The 18,176-nt window shown below is 44.5% G+C and overlaps 1 protein-coding gene across 3 annotated transcripts in view; it reads left to right on the top strand.

The window, feature by feature from the left end:
• The window catches only part of PPP1R12A (protein phosphatase 1 regulatory subunit 12A), a 2,468,713-nt gene that overhangs the window by 2,417,575 nt on the left and 32,962 nt on the right, over window positions 1-18,176 (top strand). For 2 of the 3 annotated variants that reach the window (XM_069629290.1, XM_069629288.1), the window contains one exon: window positions 1,573-1,753. The exons of the other annotated variant lie outside the window; for it this stretch is intronic. In XM_069629290.1, coding sequence (XP_069485391.1) covers window positions 1,573-1,707 — 135 coding nt within the window. In that variant the 3' untranslated portion in view covers window positions 1,708-1,753. The remainder of the gene's footprint in view (window positions 1-1,572; window positions 1,754-18,176) is intronic. 3 annotated transcript variants of the gene reach the window in all.

The following is an 18,176-nucleotide window of genomic DNA, read 5'->3' as shown; positions in this document are numbered from 1 at the left end:
ATATTATTTTTTCAGTGCTTGCTCATAAAACACTGAACATGGTGCTTTTGGTGGTGTTAATCTGGCTGCATGGACATGGACTCCCTGGTTGCTGTGGCTTCTGCTTGCCACGTAATGCTTTGTGTTACAGAACTATACATATTGTGTAATAATACCAAATAGGTCTCCAGCTTCACCTTAGTCAATCCTTTCTATAAATCAAATCTTTCCTCAAAATCTTACTTGCAAATTCTTGGTCTGTGCCTAATGAGTGTTTAACAAACAAGATGTTTTCTGTTTCTACTTCTAAGCCACGATTGCTTGAACCATGTAAAGGATGCTTCTAAATCTTGTGTTGTCCGAGTAGTGTCTTATGTTACAGAATGTTACTCTGTGCAGGAACTTATTTCCCCATGATAATATATCTCCAGGCAATTAGGACCAACACAGCACTGTTGGATATCCGGATGTACACGCTGACAGCCACTTGGGTTTATTCGCAGACATTCTGCAAGCCCAATCACCTGTCTAACATCTCTACAGACAGTACTTCATTTCACTCAATGATCAATCTATCTTGACTGAATCTGGTTATGCTCAGGAATTTGGGCATATATAAGCAGGAAGAGTGAGCCTAGTGATTTTGGTTCTGTTATTTAATGAAATACCCCCTTAATCTAGTTAATCATCCACTCTTGCTAGTTTACAAGTAGAAAAGGAACTCGACTAAGAAGGCTGAGCAGGATGCAATTCTGTGGTCTGAGTGTCTAGACATGCTGCACCTAAGTCTGAGTGCTTCCACTATTTTTATCGGGATAGAATGGGGCTAATGGACTGGCAGCTCTAGAAATCACTGTTATTTTCTCACTTTAAAACATTCTGAATTAACTTGAGAAAAGTACAGTTGTGAGTACAGAATCTGCAGTTCATACTTTCAGATAGTGTTAAGGTGTACTACGGAAGTACTTCAATAGTACAGTTCTGCCTTTATTTTGCAGCAAAGTTAATGCATCCAAGTTAAGCAATCTTCACACAGAGTTTACTCATTTATTTTGTACTATGAAACATGTTGCTATTAATTACTAATTTCCTTCACTTCAACCGCACCGTCCACTGTGCTGGCATTCCATGGTTTAGTTTCCCATTAACGTTTCAAATTTGGTGGTTCTTTAAAGTGATTAATATTCTTCCCGTCACTCCCACTATTCTGTAAGCATCCGATATAGGCAATGTGCTCATCACTGATGTGATGTGTGTATCATTTATGATGCATTAGTAAGCATAGGGGAGAGTTCAAAATCATGCCATGGTAACATTTGCTTATGTAGAATACATGTTGTAGACTTTGTTTCACATTTATTCCACATTTTCTTTGATAATGTTGATCCATCCATATTTACTGTGTGTGGTCACATAGCATTAAAGTTAATTGAATAGTATTAAGGCCTGTATTATCTTTTTAATGGTATTTCAATGTAATCATATGACTGCAAACTATCTGTTCTTTCTTCTTATAAATGTATTTTTCCTTTATTTTAGCCTTGTTTGTTTTTTCTTTCACCTTTCTTTTCCTTTGTGTTCTGATTCTTGCAGAACCTACATGAAGTTAAACAGATTCAGACTATGAGAGAGTTAAATGAGCGGCTGGTGGCTGAGAATAGGGCCTTGACCAGAGTGGTTGCCAAACTCTCAGAGTCCTGTAGGCAGCTACAGTCTGTGGACTTGTAATTTCTTCTCTTCATTTCTTCTCTTCATTTCTTCTTTACATAGCCAGGCAGGTGTTTCATTTTAGCCAGTTTATGAATTTTTTTCTTTTTTTGCATCTCCTACTGTGCCTCTCGGTGTGCCCTCTGTTTCCTGTATGGCTTTGCATGATAACTGCATTTCCTAGATAGTTCCCCCATTCCATGCATAGAACAGTAGCCCTGATTCTCTAGCAATCGTGTTTGTTTTACCCTTGTTGACTGTGCTTTGTTGATTGCAGAACCTTTTTGGATAAGATGTACCTAGTCTACCACATCACAAATGCATGGGACCTTTTTGAGGACTTCCCCAGTGGAGCCAACATAAAGGCACACAAACCTACATTATTTGTAGATTTGTTGGCAAATCATAACTCAGAAATAATATGCTATGTCAAAATTTGAATGTCAGTAGTTAACAAATTTTAGATTTCAAAATGCAATTTGTAAGATGTTTGCATATTGTCAAAAACAGCATTGTTCGTGCAATGTTAGAATACATGTACCTTTAGACACATCCGACTGTTTTCCAATTCATGTGAGACCTTTGATTGTTCAGAGTATGTTTTTCAATTTAGAGGAGCGAGCTTTCACCTAGCTGTTGGTGTCCAATATTTGTAATGGTTTCTTTCCCAATATGTATTGGGTCCAATGTTTGAACATTTTGGAGAGCCTCAAAACATCCTTTACACATACATACATGCATGCAAAGTAGGTACAAGATTGCCCAAGGTCACATTACTCAAACCTCCAGAATCGGCATTGATGCAGAAGACCATTATGTTTCACTACTGAAATGAGTTGAAAGAGAACAAAATACCTCCTAATGGTTTCCTTCCTCCCACAGAGCCTTGTCTTTGATAGCTATCTCCCCAGCGCAGCTCCTCTTCAGAATCTTTTCCGCTGCTAGGGGTGCATTGCTGCTCCGACCCACACCTCTATAAATCACCCGCCAGACTTTAAGTCGGTGCCAGTATATATAGAGGCGCTGCGCCCCATGACCTTAATTCTTTTTTTCCGTGCACTCGACATGCTGAATCCATCAACATTTACCTGGTTTAAACCCTGCTTTGACTGGTAACATCAGATGGCCATCTCAGATACTCATAGGATTTGCTTTTATTGTCTCAGTGAGGGGCAAGTGATGCAGGATTGTGCATTGTCAGTTGATGCACCCCAAGGCGCTTTGTCACGGGAAGCAAAACTGTTCACGTTCCTCCACAAGCAAAAGAGCGGCGGGTGGACACGTTCAACGACGCATGGCTTCAGTCCTTGCAGCAACATTGTTTCCCAGGTCTGGTAGGGCAAAAAGAGAAAACTGCAAGAGGTTTCGCTCCCGGGTGGTTCGTCAAGGCACCACACTTCTTCCTTGTTGAAAACAAGGAGCCCACCACTCTAGGGACTTCCCCGATGACCATGCACATCGGATACCTTTCCCAACCAAATTCTCTTCTCTAGAGGAATGGGAGGTCTTCAGGCTTAAGATGCTAAACATCTTTGCCAATGGAGGCCCAGCACCAGCGGCTTAAGTGCTGATGGAGTTCACCACGCTCAGACGAGCCGGCCAGAGACGTGGACAAACTGCATGACTTTGAGCCTTCGAGCCCAACAGAGAAAAATACTGACGAGCTCCTGTGTAGTGGCCGCACTGCTCTGTCTTCGGATGCTGGTCCTTCAGCTTAGACCATCTCTCCCACGGCGGCGCTGACAGACATCTGTGTCGCCGGAATTCCTTGGGAGTATGTCCCGCTCCCTAATAGATTGCCGTCTCATTTATTATGAGGAAGGGGACATCATCCCTTTTGGTTTGGAATCCCTTCACCCTCGGGAAGTTGGGGATGTCCCAGAGGAGTTGTATACCGATGATAGTGACTTGGTGGACCTTGATGCAGACTTGCACATGCAAGTTGCTTGGGCACCTCGCCAGATATGTACATGCTCCCTGTTCCTACCCCAGGCAAGCCTCAGACTGCTTTTCAGCACCTGGTTTCCATAGTGGTGGACACCCTAGGTTTATCAGCCCACCCACCCGGCCCAGGATGAATTGACATACATCTTGGACGAAATTCCAAAGGAGACCCTACTGCCGTTCAACCAGGCAGTAGAGACACCCTTCTTTAGCTATGGTCCAATCCGTACTGCGTTCCAACTGTTGACCAGGATCTGGCAAAAAAGCAGAGGCGAGCACTCTCGGTAATGCCATTTGAGAATCCTTGTCCTAACATAAAAAGAAAAGGCATCGATGCAGACACAACACTGATTCTTCAGAGGAGCTAGTGAAGTCTTTCCAGAGTATGGGTGCCCCTAAAGAGAGGAGTGGGAGGAATTAAAGACCACCTATTTGAGAAGGCCGTGGTGGATATGGTTTTGGCCTCAATGCTGCAAGCAGTCCAGGCCCCAGTTGCCCCCGGAGGTTCCGCCGCCAAAGAAGCCTAGTCGGGTCTCATGCCCTTCACCTGAACCTCGACGCTTGAAAAGCTGACCACAATGCTGATGAGCCTTGAGGCGTCGATGTTGAGAAGCCCCGTCAGGGTAGTTCCATCGACATCAGTGATGGACCGGTTCATTCCGGAATTGAGGTTGGATGTCAGTCTGTCTCTGATGAGGAGGGTGACCCGGTCCCCTTTGGAATGGAGCTGATGGGTGACTAGGGGAGTTAGGTGTGCTGATTTTCTCACAGACCAAGCTGACCACCGGGCCTTGGCTGAAGGGCTACACAAGACAAGTGGGCTTGATGTCTCACCTGACTTCGACCTGCATCAGACATTGCCCTATGGACATCCCATTGCACAGTAAAGGAAACAATGGAGAGGGTAGTTTTGGCCCTGGGCCTTGGTCCCCAGCCAAGCAGCTCCAGTCTTAAGACCTCACTAACATTCTGTACAAGGGCACCCTTCAATGGTTGTCTCGGATGCCATTGGGATACTATGACGGCGGCCATGTTCTACCAGGCCAGTCGCGGACACCAAGATGGCCAAATATATAAGCCAGAAAGGGGGGGGGGCCTTCCCTTCCTGTCGGCTCATTCCAACACAGAGGGCTTGGTAGTCCAAGTTGCCACGGTAAGGTAACGACCAGCTACATCTACCTCGCCAACTGGCATAGTCCAAAAAGACTGATGCTTTGGCCAATAAGTTGCGTGGGGGGGGGCGGGGTTGGAGGGAGGGTATGGCTCTGAAGGCAATTCATCCCCCTTCTTGTGCCTTTGCCAAGCACTTGCATGTGCTTTAGAAGTCAATAGTTCAGGCAGCAGGCCATCTCCCCACAGGGTAGGTGATGGATGGTTTCTTTTTATACGTGATAAATGATGGGAAGGTGGTGGCTTGCCAAGCCCTTCAGGTGGGTCTTGACACTGTTGGTTGTGTGGGCTGGGCTATGCAAACATCTACGGTGCCTAGGAAGGTGGCATACCTCCATAGCCCGGGACTTTACCCCAAATGTGCAGTCAAAGCGGTTCGACATGTTGTTTGATGGCAAGCACTTTTTGGGACGATGATTCTTTGCCAAAATTCAGTGTCTCAAAATTTGCTGTGAGGTCCTTGGGTCTTGCGGTGCAGTAGCCCACAAATCAATCCTTCGCCTTCTATTCCAGAGGAAGAGGTTATAGGCAGTTTGTTTTGGAGGAAAGCACAGCTACCGCAGGCCAAGCAGGGCCAGATGCATTTCTTTCCGGATGGGGCAGAGTGACCTATAAGGGCCTGTTTGCTTCATCAGCAGTGTCGGGGGAGGTGGCACCCGCTTAGCCACTTTGAGTTCTCGCATCATGTTTCTCCGGTTGGAGGGAGGGTCTCGGAGCACTGGGACAGGTGGAAAGAGATGACCTTCGATGCCAGGGCCTTGCAGCTTGTCGGATGGGGATAAGGCCTCCCCTTCTTGAAAAGACCCCAACCACCTTCCCAACAACCAGAGTAGGAGCTTCAGGAAGAACTGATGGCACTGCTTTTTTAAAGGGTGCAATGGAAGAGGTACCATCCAAATAGAGACTGCTCGCCTGGTATTCTTGTTATTTTCCGGTACCCTAGAAAGCAGGAGGACCTTCATGGTGTTGAGAGGCATTCGCCAACCTCTACATCTCCTCCTGGACTGGTTGGTGTCGCTGGACCTTCAGGATGCCTGGATCCATGTGCCGATCCATCGAAAGCACAGTCGGTTTCTGAGATTCGTCATTGGGGATGCCGTCAATCAGTTCAGAATGCTCCCTTATGGCCTAACCTCCGTGCCCAGGGTCTTTCACCAAGCTGATGCCAGTGATGGAGGTTCACATCACAGGTTCCGCGTCCACGCATTTCCTCACCTGGATGACTGGTTGATCATGGGAAGGTTTCCAGAACAGGTATCAACGCAACTTTCAAGGACACCTGGCACAGAGCGGGGAAGGCTTTCCCCCACGAGGAAAGTAACACCGGTGTCAGACAGATAGTTGCACTGTTTCAGAACCACAACAGCTTACCAGCTGATTCCTTCCTCCAGCTCATGGCCTCCTGAATATTTCTGGTCCCAGAGGCCATGCTGTGAATGTGGTCCCTTCAATGGATTTTGAGGGATCAATGTTCCCAGTACTTCGACAACTTGAAGGATGTCCTCAGGGTGTCGAAGTCTGGCCAACAATTTCTCATGGTGGGCCATTAGGGAGAGCATGATGGGGGGGGGCCCTTTTGGCCACTGTGTCCTCCAGCGCTGGTAGTCACGTAAGTGTCCCTGAAAGGTGCTCACTGCATGGATCTGCAAGTCAACGTCCTTTAGTCTCAAGTGGAGTGCCATTGGCACATCAACAGGCTGGAGTTGCGAGCAATCAGACTAGCCCTGATGGCTTTCATGCCATCCCTCAGGGTGGAAGCATGTCCAACACAGTTGCCATGTATTACCTCAACAAGCAAGGTGGAGTGCAGTGTCTGCACCTGTGCAAGGAGCCATGCACCTATGGTTCTGACTGCTGGCAAACAGGACCTTTGCTTATGCAGCCCATCTGGCAGGTGCGGAAAATGAGTGGCGGAAGCTCTGAGCAGGCAGAGCATGATCGCCCACCAATCAGAAGTGTGCCCGGAGGTTGTTGCAGAAACTGTCCTGTGCGGTAACTCTGGTATAGGATTGGTTTGGCATGAAGGGCAACGCAAAGTGTAGGCAGTTCTGCTCAAGGAATTCACTGCAAGAGGAGCACTGGAAGACGCTTTCCTGGTAGATTGGGTCTTCAACCTCGACCTCGCATTTCTTCCTATACCTGTCATTCCATGCGTTCTCAGTCGGTTGAGGAGGTACCTCGCCACCATGATCTTGATCGCCTCAGACTGGGTAAGGAGAACATGGTGCTCAGATGTTCTGGAAATGGCCATCTGTGTACCTCACTGGTTTCCTCAGGGGCTGTATCTCCTCTTCCAGTTGGAAGGGCGGTTGCTCCTCCCAAACCCAGAGTCTCTAATCTTCATGCGTGGCTTTTGAGAGGAGAAGATATGATGACTGGGACCTTTCTGAAGAGGTATCTGAGTTGTTGCTGGCAGCACGGAGACTGCCTTCTACTATGTCCCTTTACACTTGCAGGTAGAGAAGATTTAAGGTGTGTTGTAGGGATTGCAAAGTGGACCCCATCTCATGCCCTACTACCACATTGATGGATTTCCTTCATTCCTTGGCCTCTTCGGACCTTCAGGTAGGCACGGTCAAAGGTTATTTGGTGGCTCTGTCCATGCTTAAGAGGTCACTGGATCAAGATTCTTTCTTTATAATCCCGGTGATGACCAAATTTCTGAAAGGCCTTGTAAATAAGTTTCCGCCAACGCTATTTGTAGTTCTGGCTTGGTGGGACCTGAATTTGGTGCTACATGATGGCTCTGTTTGAGCCCATGCTTTCTTTTATAAGATTATTTACCCTTAAGACAACCCTCTTGGCCGTCACGTCGGCAAGGCGTGTAAGCGAGCTACCGGCTCTCTCCTGCAAATGGCTGTTTTTGTGTTTCTTTAGAGAGAAGGTTTTGCTTAGTCTGCCCAAAACTCCTGCCTAAGGTGGTATCAGAATTACATGTATCAGAGTACTGAATTGCCAGTTTTCTGTCCACCACCTCATCCTTCCAAGGAAGAGGAAAGAATGCACAGGCTCAACCCTAAAAGGGCGCTCAGCTATTATGTGGCCAGGACGGCTGATTTCAGGTGTAATAATCAGCGTGATGAAACAGATAATTTCCTGTTGGATAGTCCTCTGCATAGCTGAATGCTATGAGAAGCAACTACCTTCAGGCATCAGGGCACATTCCACTAGGGGTTGTGCAACAACTTCTGCGATGCACAGTGGTGAGCCATTGAGTGAGATCTGCCAGCTAGCGACTTGGTATTCGCTTCACACATTCACAAGACAATACAACCTGGACATGGCTCGTGGGGCTGACGCCTAGTTTGGAAGAGTGGTGCTGCAAAGCTTGATACAGACTTTCATCTCGCCTCCGAATGCTCTACTGCTTTGTCTATCAGATGAGAAATCTGCGGGAGAATGTAATCCTTCTCCTGCAGATTCTGGTCTCTGCTCTCAATTTACACTTCTTTGGTGGGACTATGAAAGGCTGTGATGTTTTTTTGTTAAAGAAAGAAAAGGCTCCAGTATGTTATTCGCAATTGATTACTTAAGTAGGTTGTCTCGCAGGGACAACCTTGCAAGATCTCGTGAAACATGACTACCTGCAACTACGGCTACAATACCGGCAATAGACCGGGCACGTACCCTGAAACGGAGAGCTTTGGCAATGGAGGAGCAACTGAAGCAACCACCTGCGAAACCGTGCTTCTTGGACAACCAGAATGCAGGATGCCTTGAGACTCAAACAGCACAGGAAGGCTGAGGCTGGAACTTGAACCTGGAATTGGAGTACAAGCACCATCCGAGGGATGTTCACCAGTTGTTCCTCTGGTGGAAAGGCTCTGCCCAGTGAGTGTCCAAAACTGCCCCGATTAATTGGAGGTACTGGGATGGCAAAGCCTGAGAATTTTTTTTTATTCATTATCCTGTCCAATCTCTCCTGTTCTGGATTATTTGCTGTTTTTGGCCAGGCTGGCTTTCAGATTGGCACTGTGAAGGTCTACCTGTCCTCCATTTCGGTCTTTAAATGGCCCCCTGAGCAAGGCTTTTTCTTAAGAATCCCCACTGTTATGCAATAGTTACAGGGATTGTGCAGTCAGTTTCCACCTCATCAGTTTGTGGCTCGAGCGTGGGATTTGAATTTAGTGTAAACATTTCTTATGGGTGCTCTGTTTGAACCCCTGTATTCTTGTTCTCTTGGACTGCTCCCCCTTAAGGTGATTTTCCTGGTTGCCACACTTCTGTGAGACGGGTGAGTGAGCTCCAGGTGTTGTCAGTTGATCCTCCCTATTTGATTTTTTCCAAAGAAACGTGACTTTAGGAGTGAGACTTTCCTTTCGAAGGTGGTGTCAAATTACCATCTCTCTCAAAAGATCCATCTTCTAGTGTTTTTTCTTACTCTTTACTGTTCCAAGGCAGGTGATCAATTCCATCGGCTGGACCCGGTGCATACCCTCATCTACTACATGTCTCAGATGAGGGACGTCAGTAAAAATAACAATTTTATTATGGGTCATGCTGGTGCCCATGCTGGCAGGGCTGTAACCAAACAGACCCTGTCAAGGTGGATCCCTCTCTGCATCTCGAAAATGCTATGATCTAGCTGTGAAGTATCGGTCCGTAGGTCTTTGGGCACATTCTAACAGGTCTGGCTGCCACTTATGTGTTACAACGAAGTCCCTGTTTTGGATATTTGTCGAGCAACTACGTGGCCTTCTCTGCACTCGTTTGCCAAGCATTACTGCTTGGGCCCCTATCGGGGCAAGACTCCTGCTTCGGCACAGCACTTCTCCAGAGTTTTTTAGTCTGGGTGGTGTCTTGTTCTTCTCTCTCGCCTCTAGAACCGTGTACTGCTATCGGATGCGGAATCCTTGGGCGGAAGGAATCCGTTAGAAGAACACATTACTTACCTCTGTAATGTTCTTTCTGGTGGAACAGAGAATATTTGGGCAGCTCCTGGATTTGAGCTAACTCGCCAATAGATATCTGTAGCAAGACTGGAGGGGGATAGAGGCTGGTGGTAACCTTTGCCCAGAGTCACCTAAAAAACTGCATAAAGATGATTGTCTCTATCCGCACTCAAGACTTAAGAATGGAAACTAGGCTGAGCATAAACACTGAGCCCAAAGCATTGAACCTAATACGAATTGAAGCAGTGCATTGGTGAGCGACTGGCTAGGACTCCATTGCTAACTTAAACTTCTGAGTGCCCTCTACATGATATATAAGTGATTGTTTTTTTTCAATGAGTCTTTTTATTGGAATCAACAGCAATGTAACATTCAAAAGGAGAACATCGAAACTTCTTTTCTTCTTTCATTTACAACCCCCCAAATCATATTAATAAATAATTAACACATAATATTGATTCCACAGTGTCCCAGTGTTCCTTTATCTAACTCAAACAATACTTCAATTCAACATTGCAAGGGTCCCCATCTGTGTAGGTTACATTAGTCTTCATGTAAAGACTCGGTTTGCCATTAGGTTACGTCAATAAGTGCTTCAGGGTCTGTGGCCTAAAAAACATGTGTTCCTTGTCTTGCACAAATTTGAAGAATGGTGCCCAGGTTCGAGAAAATCGAGCCATGCTCTCTGTAATATGCAGTCAACTTTTCCATAGCCACTATTTCCCAAATCTTAACACACCAGTATGACAGGATTGGCCACTCAGTTGTTTTCCAAAAACGTGCTCTATTTCGTTTAGCTGCCAGTAATAGCTGTGTAATGAGCTCTGCCCTAGGACCTGATGCAGGGAAAGTACCATCATCGGGCACATCCCCTAGGAGCACAATAGGGTGGCTCATAGGGAGTAAACACCCAGTGATATCATTTATCCTTGACCTGATCTCTTTCAGAGATGAGGATTGGCAATGCCTGAAAGACCAGCAGAAGTCTCAGTAGGATTGCAGTTATAATTGCACTGACCCTGCCCAGCCACATACTTCCTGGATTTCCCAACTTTTTAGGGTGGCTTTGGTCTCTTTCCACAGGTTAGGGATGTTGGCTTCCATAAGAGTTTTATACGCTTTAGTAATGTGCACCCCAAGGTATATGATCTCATTCTCCGCCCATTTAAAAGGAAAGGCTAATTACAGTGCCAGTTGGATTTCAGACGATTCCCCGATTGCCAGCCTGACAGAATTCTGGTGATTAATGCGGAAGCCTGATAACATGAAGAATCTTTCAAGGGGATCCAGTAAAGTCAGGGTTTGACAGGAGAGGTTTCTGGAGGAAGCAAATTATATTGTCGGCGTATAGCGCCCCTTTGCGTGTTGGACCCAGTATTTGTGGATTACTCTGCATCATTTGTGCTAGGGGTTCTAAGGCCAATGCGAAAATTAGGGGAGACAACGGGAAGCCGTGCCTCGTGCCCCTAGCCAAATCGAGTAGGGCCGTCCTGGCATCATTAACTTTGATTATGGTGGATGGTATTTAGAAATTAGCCAGTATTAGTTTATTAATAACAGGCCAAACCCATAAAATGGCAATATTGCTTGTAAGAAATCCCATGACATGCTGTCAAATGCTCGGTGGGCGTCCACGGAAAGGAGTCACAGCCCCCTCCCCTGGAAGTTTTGGGGCCATTGCTATTACATCAACCTCTCCCAGTCTTGTGGCTAGGACCTTGCTATAGAGTTTGGGGTCTGTATTCAGGAGGGCTATGGGTTGGTAGAATGTGCAGATCCCAGTGTCTTTTTCGGGTTTCAAGAGTAGAGTGTTTATGGACTCTGCCATAGAATCTATTACTTTCCCAGATATTCAGAAGGAATTAAATAGAGTGGTGGGTTGCGGGCTTAAGGGCCCTGCAAATGCTTTTGTAAAATATGTTGGTAAACCTGTCCGGAACGGGGGGCCATTCCTGCTGGAAGAGAGCGTATGGCTTGGGCTACCTCTTGGACAGATATTGGGTTCTCTAGTGCTTCCCTCATAGTGTCATTTATCTGGGGAAGTTGTGACTGGTCGATAAATTCTCGGACGTGGATAGGATTTCCCTTACGTTGGGTGGATACCTTAAGAAAGACTTCTTCTATGACCTTCAGCTTCCCCGTTTCTGTGATCTCTCGCTTCCCATCTCCACCCCTCAAAGCAACAATATAGTTCTGAGTTGCTTTCTTGAGTTTAGCCGCTAACAGCTTATTTGCCTTGTTGCCCCTAGAATAGTAGTATTGCTTTGTTCTAAGTAGGGACTGTGCCGCCTTCCCCATCATATGCGTTTCTAGGGCTTGTCTGGCTATCCTGACATTTCGTAATGAGCGCCTATTCCCTTTTTTTACATGCGCCCTTTCTTTCTCTTGAACTATCCCCTCCAGCCTGGCCCGATGCAGATTCTGAGTTTTATCCCAGGTTACTGATTGCCCAATGATGAACCCCCCCCCTCCCGAAAGACCGCCTTCCCCGCTCACACACAGTTCTCATGTCCTCTGTCACATTTTCCAGAAAGTAGTGGACTATGGCCTCCTCTATGTGGGTCCTAGCGACCACATCTGTTAGTATAGCCTCGTTAAATCTCAATGGGGGGATTTTGTCATGGGGTTCCCCAACCCTGTATTTATTTAGTATTTATTTTATTCATATTGCGCAGCCCGACAACGGGCATCAGGGCGCATGTTTGGAAAGGTTACAGTGAAAGTTACAGAAGGCAGTTACATATTACATAATATATATACATAGAGCAAGGATATATACATACATTTACAAGGTAGTCAGTAGTCTCAATATATACAGAGGTGATTGCGGGGGAACAGCATGCAATAGATGTTACCAAAGGGTAGCCGAAGCTTCATCTTGCTCATGGAGCCATTGTTTTACTATGTTTTTGAAGGATTGAGGAGAGGGGACATTCCTGAGATCATTGGGTAGGGAATTCCAGAGCTTCGCTGCCAGGACTGGGAAGCTGGAACCTCTGGCAGTCTGTAGCTTGAAGCTAGGGATGATGAGTGTGTGTGCTTGTGCAGATCTTAGAGGTCTGGAGGCTGGGTGTGAGTGAAGCGTGCCGTCAAGCAGGCCGGTGCTGCATTGTTCTGCGCTTTGTGGCTTAGAACAAGTGTTTTGAGAGCGATACGCCGTGAAATGGGAAGCCAACGTATGTGGCGTCTAGTGGATGAGATGTGTGCGCGCCTGGGTATGTTGAGAGCAACCCTGATGGCGTTATTCTGAGTTACCTGAAGTCTGTCAATGTTTCTTTGACTCGTTCCCAAGTAGAGGGCATTACAGTAGTCAATTTTGGATAGGATGAGGGTTCTAGCAAAGATTAGGCAGTTGTCCATAGTTAAGAAGGGACGGCAAGCAGTGATTAGTTTGCATGTATATGCAGATGCAGAGACTACTGAGTTGATTTGTCTGGTGAGAGAGAGGGTGGAATCTAGGTAAATTCCGAGGGTTTTAGTGACCTTGATGATGTTACCATCAATGTTGAAGGAGTCATATTTGCTGTCAAGTTTTGAAAGTTTGGACTGAGAGCCTAGGATGAGTAACTCAGTTTTCTCATTGTTTAGACAGAGACCGTGGTGGGCCATCCAAGCCTGGATAACGGTGTAGATCTAACTCCAGTTTTACGGGATAGTGGTCTGTGAGTGCTTTCGGCAAAATCTCTATTTCTTTACCTGTGGGATGAGGGTAGCAGAGACCAGGAACATGTCTAGTCTGGAGAAGCCCCTGTCTACTGCAGAATAGAAGGTATAACCCCTCTCCCCTGAGTGAAAGAAACGCCACGTTTCTATTAATGAAAACTCTCAAGAGTGTCATCATGGCGTAGTAGTTACTTCTGTCATTAATAGTGGGGACCAGTGATTTATCCACAGTCGGGTCTACTACACAATTAAAGTCCTCTCCAGTAGGATTTCTACCTCCATAAAATGCACTAATGCCTCTGAGAATTTCCCCAGAAATTGGGGCTGTATAATACACCCAGTGTGAGTTTGCAATCTCCCAGGTTACCCTTGAGCAGCATATATCTTCCCACTGCTTTGCGCAAAACGTACAATGTTCTCAATGGTAGGCCCTTGCAAGCCCACTTTTTAAGGCCGCTAGTCGCGAAGTATGCACACGGGCACCCTTTTTAGTGATGAGACGCTTTTCATCTTCTTTAATAGATGGGTCTCCTGTAAGAATACTACATCAACCTCTGAGGAGAGTCTCTGCAGTATAGATTTCCGCTTTATTAGAGAATTTAGACCCAAACATTCAGGATCAGACAAAAGTGACATTCCCCGGTGGGAGTGGGGGCTAGTTAGCCACTGGGTGAACTTGGGATCCTGGGACCCGGGATCCTTGTGAAGCGAGCAAGCAGCACAACTAAGAGCAGTGGAAGTGCCCGTTTATAACAATATAGCAGTAATTACGCTTGGCCCCCCTATTTTGTGAAAATTCGAGCTGCAACTCTAAGCATCTAGTAGAGACAGAGAATAATAGGACCACAACATTGCATATTGAAAGCTTGATGAATGAAGCACTGAGAAATAATCTAGAACACACTCTTTCAACTACCTCAATGAAAAAGAGGATTACGCACCTGTTTACAAAGAGAAGATTCCTGGAGCCTGGTAGTCTCGGAGGTTGCCAGTCATTTGGTCGAAAAAAAATTGGTCGACTGGACAAATGGTCGAATTCTTTTTTTCACCCCTTTTTTTTTTTGGGGTGGGGGGGGTCCCCCCAACCATTTTTTCTAAAAAACCCCTTTTTTTTTTTTTTTTTTTTAAACGAAATCCCGAAAAATAAATATATAATTAAAAAAAATTCGACCATTTGGTTTTCGACCAAATTGCGTCGCCCAAATGTCTTTCGATCAGTTTTCAGTCGACCAAATGTCTGGACATCAGTCTCGGACATGCTAAGTATACTGAACTTTTTTTTATCCCCGCCGCAAGGCTCATTACATCTGGATCTTCAAATGAGTGAAGAGCACTCAATCAGCAAGGAGGTTCTTATAAATAATACTTCTTTGGTGGGCTCACTGAATGGGACATATCCAGCCCTCAGTGGTTCATCACAAGTTATGGACCTAACAAAGGAAGCTGGGGACAATCCGCACCTACACTGACTGTGCTATACTTTGTTCTAAATTCTTTTGTCAGTGTATCTAAACGACCGAAAAGTGAAGTGCAAATACATTTGGGCATACTTTTGGAAATTACCTCTGAATTAAGTAGTTGTGAGTCATTGCTAGTAGGTCTGAAAAACGCACTGGGCTCTTCACTGACGGAGATGAAGAATTAAGTTAAACATTATATAGAGAACAGGCGGGAGCACTGGCAAACCTGTGAAAGCTCAACTCTGGATGACACCCCACTCTCAACTTCAGACATGGAAGAATTTATTAGGCTGGCGCAAATTGGAGATTGACCTCACAAAGAGGAGGATCATGCAGGATCTCTGGGGGTGAGGAACTCTTTGCCTGTAAAAGATCTGGGAAGAAGTTCTATCAGCCCTAGTGTGAACAAGATGGCATCAAGCGCGCAAATTGTGACTCCAACAAATAAGGGTAACAGGCTTACCCTTGTACTTGACACCCTCGTCAATTTCTCTTCAATATGTTTTTTGTTGGTTTATTTAAACCTTTACAATAAAAATATCATAACATTTTTTTAAAAACAAATTTCTAAATCATGTGAAAAAATTGTCATCACTTTACTTTTAAAAACAACGTAATCTATTCATTTTTTGCATTCAATCACCTAGCTTTCTGAGTTAATTAATAGAAGAACAAGATTTCAGCAATGCATAATACACAAGTATCAATTTAAGATAGACACAAAATCTCAATTTAAGGTAGACACACATTCTCACAAAATTCATCCTAAAAACAAAAACCTCTTCTGAGATTCAGAGCTTAACAAAATAACCAATTAGCAGATTAAATACATCTAGTACACTAATTCTTGTAATATCACAAACATTTTTTAAAAAGGCAATCAATCTAATTTTTAAAACTATTGAATTGCTATGAAGCATATGATTCCATAGTTACTCTCTAAGCACGTAATTAATGGAGTTCACAAAATCCGAAAAATACAATATTCTTTGTGAAATCAGTGCAGGACACACAAGAGAAACATGCTGGAGAGACTCTTCGACACCCCCTATTCTACAGAATCGGCACAAGGCCCCATTGACCACACTCATTTGTCTTATGTTCAAAATCGCCTGCATTTTCATGAAGTTGAACCTATACCGCATTGTGCTATTTCTCATCTATTTTATGGGATATTTTCTTAAATACACCTTCAATTCAGGATGCCATTTACAAAAGGAAACTGTATGTGTGTATAACTTAGAATTAAAAATGGCTGCGTTGTTTTCACACCAATCGTAAGCTCTGAGAATTTCATTAACCTTAACCGGATTTTCAATCCGATTTTGAATAGATAAACCCATATTCTCTAGGATCATTTCTACATCCGATTTAAGTTCTGTCATGAAAAAACAAGATACATTTTCCCCACAAATTGAGTACAGAGCATCCTTTCTTGCTGTTAAACACTTACGCTCTAGAGATTCTTTTCTATTGCATACCACATTTAAGCAACTGAAGTCCTAGCTCATAACTTATTAATTTGATTGGTACGCATCTCGGAATACAAACGATATACTCCTCCGTACAACTCCCTCCACAACTCTTAAAGAATCAACTAGATCAGAAGGAAAGAATTCAAGACCGTATAACAAGCGTTGCAACACCTTAAGTATATAAAAAACTCTGCAAGGCACCATTGAGAATTTACCAAATTTGCGTTCAGCTACACGCATCAGCCTTGATGCTGCCACTGCCTTTAACTTCAAACAGTTTTTGGAGAAAGCTTTTGAACTAATACTTGCTATAGAATAACCTAGATAATGTAAAACATTTTGGGATTTTAATTAATTTACCTTCACATAAAGACTTGAATTTTGAATGAGTCTTATTTTGCTTTCCCATCCGCAAAATAACTATTTTTGCCAGATTTATTTTTAATTTCGAGATCCTTAACAAAGGTTCCAAATGCCTTTATCAGGTGTTGTAGACCAGCTTTAGTGCAGTCAAATAGAAGGAAGTCCTCTGCGTAGGCTATCCATTTGATGCCTACGTCTCCTATTTTAGGGCTAACCAACCCACTTTGGTCAAGCACTCTGCCAGCTCCTGAAACATACAAATTGAACAAAGTTGGTGCTAGCATGCATCCTCTTCTAAGTCCATTGAGAGTAAATATCTCCTTCAACAAGCCTTCAGAATTGTGACGCACCGTCATCTTGGTATTGGAATACAAGAAGATGATCAAATCTAACAGGCACTTAGGTAGTTCCAAATCAACTAGCCTTTGCCACAGATTAGCGCAATCTTCTGTGTCAAAAGCCATTGACGGGTCCATTGAGGCTATGAATACAGGAGATGCATCCTTAGACCATGCTTTTCTTTGCAAGCATGTGAGTATCAAACCTCCACAATCGGTTCTGTTTTTCCTAAATCCTATTTGCTTAATATCCAGGATATGGTTGTATCAATCCATTCCTGAAGATGTTCGAAGACTAGAGATGCAGATTCAAAAATCCTTGCATCTGCTAGAGCTATAGGTCTATAGTTTATAGGGCATAAACAACTGCCTTTTTTGAATTTGGGTAATATGTAGGACAGATTCCAGGAAGGGGGCATTTTCTTAGTTAGAATAACATTGTTGAAGAGGATAAACCGAACTCTCGCCCATAAGGGTACATTATGTTTCAGAATACAGTTTGAGAGATTTAGTGCCCAATGTTTTCGAGGTCTTAGTAATAAGCCTTGAGATGTCAATATGTTTAAATGTAACCGGTTGCAACAGTGCCCTGATGCCCTTGAGCGCTTTTCAAATGTAAAACATAAATAAATTGAAAAAGAATGGGAAAAAGGCCAGGGATGCAATAAAGACTGTGGAGTTGGAAACCCAAACAAGGGAACCACTGGCCAGAAAGAGGTCGAAAAGGAAGAGCCAAAAAGAGGGATAAGGGGAAATTCTTCCAAGCGCGGAGTAAAATCTGCGAGGAGACTGAACTGCAAGAGAAAGTGAGTAATGCCAACATTAAACTTAAGACCCGGGACGTACAGACGATGAGCCGCGAGGAGCAATCTCCTGCTCATGGAGACCGAACATTGTCGCTTACTCAAGGCTTGGAGATTAAAGGTTTGTCTGTGCTGGATGTTATTGAAAGACTTAAAGCATGTGCAGGTGGTCAAACGGAAAAAACTGTGTACTCAAGCAGTTAAGTGGGAACCCCTCATCTACAGAGGTAGAAGGAATCTGTGTGTCGATCCAGATAGCAATCTTCAGGAAATGACACCTATGAAACAGGTGTCAAAGGCTTCTACATCGGCAAGAGCTAATCTATTAAGTTCGACAGAGAGAACTCAAGTTTGTGACATTGTCAACAATAAGAGAGAACAG

This window comes from Ambystoma mexicanum, chromosome 12, assembly GCF_040938575.1.
Source record: "Ambystoma mexicanum isolate Mex_15411 chromosome 12, UKY_AmexF1_1, whole genome shotgun sequence".
In the NCBI taxonomy this organism is placed as follows: domain Eukaryota; kingdom Metazoa; phylum Chordata; class Amphibia; order Caudata; family Ambystomatidae; genus Ambystoma; species Ambystoma mexicanum.
The sequence above is the reverse complement of the archived record's forward strand: the minus strand, read 5'-3'. Positions and strand labels throughout refer to the sequence as shown.